Source organism: Cebus imitator, unplaced genomic scaffold, assembly GCF_001604975.1.
Source record: "Cebus imitator isolate Cc_AM_T3 unplaced genomic scaffold, Cebus_imitator-1.0 Scaffold203, whole genome shotgun sequence".
NCBI classification, from domain to species: Eukaryota; Metazoa; Chordata; class Mammalia; order Primates; family Cebidae; genus Cebus; species Cebus imitator.
The window spans coordinates 353,586-359,086 of record NW_016107518.1 but is presented as its reverse complement, the minus strand read 5'-3'; the positions used below and the strand labels follow the sequence as shown (position 1 = coordinate 359,086).

General features: G+C 50.4%; 2 protein-coding genes across 2 annotated transcripts in view; both read left to right on the top strand.

The window, feature by feature from the left end:
* Window positions 1-2,898: 2,898 nt before the first annotated feature.
* On the top strand, window positions 2,899-3,732 carry LOC108317482 (U3 small nucleolar ribonucleoprotein protein IMP3-like). The gene has a single exon (XM_017547988.2). It carries the CDS (start codon window positions 2,996-2,998, stop codon window positions 3,533-3,535), a length of 540 nt encoding a protein of 179 aa, XP_017403477.1. The 5' UTR covers window positions 2,899-2,995; the 3' UTR covers window positions 3,536-3,732.
* Window positions 3,733-3,849: 117 nt separating this feature from the next.
* The window catches only part of LOC108317481 (snurportin-1), a 41,965-nt gene continuing 40,313 nt past the window's right edge, over window positions 3,850-5,501 (top strand). Inside the window, exon 1 of the mRNA XM_017547986.2 lies at window positions 3,850-4,042. The gene's annotated coding sequence lies outside the window, so the exon portion shown is untranslated. The remainder of the gene's footprint in view (window positions 4,043-5,501) is intronic.

The window sequence follows — 5,501 nt, the reverse complement described above, 5'->3', positions numbered from 1 at the left end:
TCTTAAGGCTTTTCCACTGTGTCCCCTTCCTGAAATGTTCTCCCCCTGGATATCCACACGTGGCTTGACCCCTGTAAAATAGCACCTTCTCAGTAAGACCTACTCTGCCATACACTACTTTAAAATTATTCCCCATCCCCACCCCAAGCTCTGCTTATTTTCTATAACCTGCTCGGTTTTGTTTCATAACACATCACCTGCTAACATACACACTTTACTAATTCTTGATGTTTATGGTCTGGGAAGAAGGAAACTATCCAAGAGTCCTGCTGCAGACACATTGAGGAAGGGCTGATGATGGAAGATAGTGGGGCTGAGGGAAAATGAAGGATAGGGATGAAGTAGAAACTAGAAGAGAATTGCACATATATAATGAGTTATGAGTTAATACCCAGAATATGCAAAGAATACCTTCAGGCTGACTCTGTGTGCCCTGCCTAGGAGTTATTCCTGCTCTGACAGGAGAAGGAAAAAAAACAACCAACCTTCAAATCAATTAGATTAGGCTGGGCCTGGTGGCTCACACCTATAATCCCAGCACTTTGAGAGGCTGAGGCAGGTGGATCGCCTTAGGTAAGGAGTTTGAGATCAGCCTCACTTCAGCCAACATGGTGAAACCCGTCTCTACCAAAAATACACAAATTAGCAAGGCATGGTTGTATGTGACTGTGGTCCCATTTACTGGGAAGGCTGAGGCAGGAGAATCACTCAAACCTAGGAGGCGGAGGTTGCAGTGAGCTGAGATTGTGCCACGGTACTCCAGCCTGGGTGACCAAGTGAGACCCCATCTCAAAAAGAAAAAAAGGCAGAGCACAGTGGCTCACACCTGTAATCCCAGCACTTTGGGAGGCCGAGGCTGGTGGATCACAAGGTCATCAGTTTGAGACCAGCATGGCCAATACGGTGAAACCCCATCTCTACTAAAAATAGAAAAATTGGCTGGGCATGGTGGTGAGCGCCTGTTGTCCCAGCTACTCAGGAGGCTGAAGCAAGGGAATAGCTTGAACCTGGCAGGCAGAGGTGGCAGTGAGCTGAGATTGCTCCACTGCACTCCAGCCTGGGTGACACAGCAAGACTCTGTCTCCAAAAAGAAAGAAAGAAAGAGAGAGAGAGAGAATCAATTAGATTTTTAAAAACAAACGATCTATATCAGTTTTCTATTTTAGAGGCAGGATCTTGTTCTGTTGCCCAAGCTGGAGTGCAGTGGTGTGATCACAGCTCACTGCAGCCTTGAACTCCTGGCCTCAAGGGATCTTCCCCCGTCTTACCTCCAAAATCCCACCAGTAGCAGTAGCTGGGACAATAGGTGCTGCCACCATGTCTGGCTTTTCTTTTTTCTTTTTTTTTGGTAGGGACTGAGTCTCACTATGTTGCCCAGGCTGGTCTTGAACTTCTGGGCTCCAGTGATCCTCTCACCTTGGCATCCTTAAGTATGAGATTACAGGCATTAGCCACCATGCCCAGCCTGGTGATGTTTTCTTAAACTGGCTAAGTTCATGAGTATTTATTATAGTTTACAATTTACATACTATGTATATTATTTTCCAGATATAGAATCCTCTATATATATAAAAGTAACCAGTTCCACCAGACACATCTGTCTGTGTCAGGCCAGGTAGTCGTAGGTTCATAAGAACTTTATATATATACATATATATATATATATATATATATATATATATATATATATATATATATATATATATATATATGTATATTTTGGAGACAGGGTCTGGCTCTGTTGTGCAAGCTGGGGTGAAGTGGCACGATCATAGCTCACTGCAGACTACAAGTCCTGGATTCAAGTGATCCTCCTCCCTCACCCTCCCAGGTAGTCAGGACTACAGGCACACACTACAATGCCTGATTATTCTTTAAGAGTTTTTTTTTTTTTTTACAGAGGCGGGATCTCATTTCTTTTTTATTTTTATTTATTTATTTATTTTGCCTAGGCTGGTCTTGAACTCCTGACCTCAAATGATCCTCCCACTTCAGCCTTCCAAAGTGCTGGGATTACAGGACTGAGGCACAGAGCCCGGCCCCCAAGCATTGTATTGTAAAAGACAATGAAAAGCACACGAAACAAAAATGATGAGAGAGAAGCTAGGTGGCGTCAAATGCCTGGGCAAAAAGGGGTTAGGTCTGCAGCGCTGCACTCAGAAGTAACTTACAGATACAACTAGCCCAGACAGCGTTAAACTTGTTAACTCAATGCTTGGTGGCCAGAAATCCATGTCAGGATAATTCATTTGAGCACAGACTAAAGGGTTTGGACTTGTACTTACAGTCCAAGTTTCTCAAACTTGCTGGGTTTTATGAATCACCTGACACTTTCCTTAATAATACAGATTTCCAGGCGGCTCCCTTATAGATCCTGGTTCTGTGTTCCTAGGAAGCAGCCAGGCGATCAGTATTTCATGAGTTCGGTACCACCCGGTCCAACTTGACTGTGAAAAATCGCTCCGCCTGCCAGGTGAAAGACCTGACGCTGGCGGGCAGCGGGAACTACCTGGTCAGCCCCAGGGGAGCAGGTGGCAAGCAGCTCCACGGCATTGCAGAAGCCCAGTGGTAGTTAGCACTGTAAACCCAATCAACAAGCCGCAGTCACCCCTCTTCCCCAAAAATGGCCTCTTCAGCTCTTGCAGGGGAGAATCTGAAAGTCCCAAAGGGCAGAAGTCTAGGAGGAAATGATGCCTGCAGAAAGAGACGCAGTCTTGGTTACTGAAAGCCGCCCGGAGCCTCCTAGGGACCCGCCCCACCCTTCGGTGCTTCTACCCTTTCCCACAGCGAATGCGAAGAAAAGAACAACCTGGAGATGCCAGTGCAGAGGCGTGGTCTCACCCTGACCAATGGGAAGTGAGGGCGTGACCCTAAGCTTTTCTTTCCTTGGCCCAGGGTCCCAGGGCTTCCAGGTCTTGGCGCGCTGTGGCTGAAATCGCGCAGGCGCCAGAACGCGCTCTCAGCTTTGGGTCCTGCAGCTGCGGCTTCCGCCATCATGGTGCGGAAGCTGAAGTTCCACGAGCCGAAGCTGCTGAAGCAGGTGGACTTTCTGAACTGGGAGGTCACCGATCACAACGTGCACGAGCTCCGCGCGCTGCGACATTACCGGCTGCAGCGGCGGGAGGACTACACGCGCTACAACCAGCTGAGCCGTGCCGTGCGTGAGCTGGCGCGGCGCCTGCGCGACCCGTTCCGTGTGCGTGCTTCCGCCGCGCTGCTGGACAAGCTGTATGCTCTCGGCCTGGTGCCCACGCGCGGTTCGCTGGAGCTCTGCGACTTCGTCACGGCCTCCTCCTTCTGCCGCCACCGCCTTCCCATCGTGCTCCTCAAGCTGCGCATGGCGCAGCACCTTCAGGCTGCCGTGGCCTGTGTGGAGCAAGGCCACATAGGCGTGGGCCCTGACGTGGTTACCGACCCCGCCTTCCTTGTTACCCGCAGCATGGAGGACTTTGTCACTTGGGTCGACTTGTCCAAGATCAAGCGGCACGTGCTGGAGTACAAGGAGGAGCGCGATGACTTCCATCTGGAAGCCTAGCGGCTCTCCCACTCTCCACGGCTGTCTTCTACAGATGGGAAAACTGAGACCTAATGTTGGAGATTCTCTGAGGGTGCTCTCCCCAAGGGTGTCAGACGGTCGTTGGGATTTGTTGTTGTTTTTTTTTTAAACAGAGTCTAGCTCTGTCACCCAGGCTGCAGTGCAGTGGCACAATCTCGGCTTACTGCAACCTTCGCCTCCTGGGTTCAAGCGATTCTCCTGCCTCAGCCTCCCAAGTAGCTGGGGGTACAGGCACCCACGCCCGGCTAATTTTATATTTTTAGTAGAGACGAGGTTTCATCGCGTTGGCCAGGCTGGTCTCAAACTCCTGACCTCTAGTGATCCCATCCGGTTCGGCCTCCCAAAGTGCTGAGATTACAGGCATGAGTTACTGTGACCCGCCCTAATAGGCTTTGAAGACCACTTTGACTATTGTGAAAAGACTGAATTAAACGTAGACCTGCCTTCCTGGCTATGTGGGGGGCAATGAGGTGTTGAGTCTTCCAGGTAAGATATAATGGCAGGCCGGGCGCAGTGGCTCACGCCTGTAATCCCAGCACTTTGGGAGGCCGAGGCGGGTGGATCACGAGGTCAAGAGATCGAGACCATCCTGGTCAACATGGTGAAACCCCGTCTCTACTAAAAACAAAAAAAAATTACCTGGGCATGGTGGCACATGCCTGGAATCCCAGCTACTCAGGAGGCTGAGGCAGGAGAATTGCCTGAACCCAGGAGGCGGAGGTTGCGGTGAGCCGAGATCGCGCCATTGCACTCCAGCCTGGGTAACAAAAGCGAAACTCCGTCTCAAAAAAAAAAAAAAGATATAATGGCTTGGATCAGGGGTCAGGTGGGGCTGGAGAAAAGGAATTGGATTCCTGTTTGTTTCGGAGACTGTAATGGGTGCCCTTGATACCTTCGCCAAATCCACTTTACCTGGGCAGGATGCTGTGAGTTTTGGCTGCCCTCCTCTGGAGAACTGGCTCTGCTGACTTGGGCCTCCTCCAAAAGGTTACACCCTTCATCACCACCACCACTCACTGGCAGCCAAAGGCTGACCAATATTAGGAATAAAAGGCCCAGCCCCAAAGCCCCGCCTCAAAGCAGGGCAGCCCTGTGGCACAGAGCCCCTGCGTGGCAAGCTGAGCATAAAGCTGGCTGAGCCCACGTCCTTGCTTTGTTCTGTCTTCTTTCCTATCCTGTTTCCCTCACCCCTTTGAGGTTTTTCCTGAAGAGCACCCCCTAGACAAATGGCGTGTACTCAAATCCCTGCCTCAGGCTCTATTTCTAGGGAACCCAACCTAAGACTGAGGAGGTAACGGGATTAGTGGCTGATAAATAGGATATGAGGATTGAGGAGGGGAACCTGCATGTCTCCCTCTACCTAGTTGTTCTAGACAGAACCTGCTCAGCAAAAGTGAAGGTGCCCGCAGTGCTATCACAGAGCACTGTAACAAGGTGATGTGGCAGATGGACTCTTGTGCAGGCCCTGTTGTCTGATGAGGTCCAAGTAACTCTGGCTGGGTCTGGAGAATAAAAATTATAGGGTCCAGGTATTGTGGCTCGTGCCTATAATCCCGCCACTTTGGGAGGCCGAGGCAGGCAGATCCCTTGAATCCAGCAGTTCGAGACCAGCCGGGGCAACATGACAAAACCCCATGTCTACAAAAAATAAGTCAGGACCGGGCATGGTGACTCACACCTGTAATCTCAGCATTTTGGGAGGCCGAGGCGGGCCAATCAGGAGGTCAGGAGTTTAAGACCAGCCTGGGCAACATGGTAAAACCCTGTCTCTACTAAAAATACAAAAATTAGCTGGGGATGGTGGTGTGTGCCTGTAATACCAGCTACTCAGTAGGCTGAGGCAGGAGAATTGCTTGAACCAGGAACCAGGAAGTGGAGGTTGCAGTGAGCCAAGATCGCGCCACTGCACTTCAGCCTGGGCAACAGAGCAAGACTATCGCAAAAA

Bases quoted from the DNA above. Each gene is read 5' to 3' on its own strand.
- LOC108317482 (XM_017547988.2), top strand. From the start codon at position 2,996: ATGGTGCGGAAGCTGAAGTTCCACGAGCCGAAGCTGCTGAAGCAGGTG.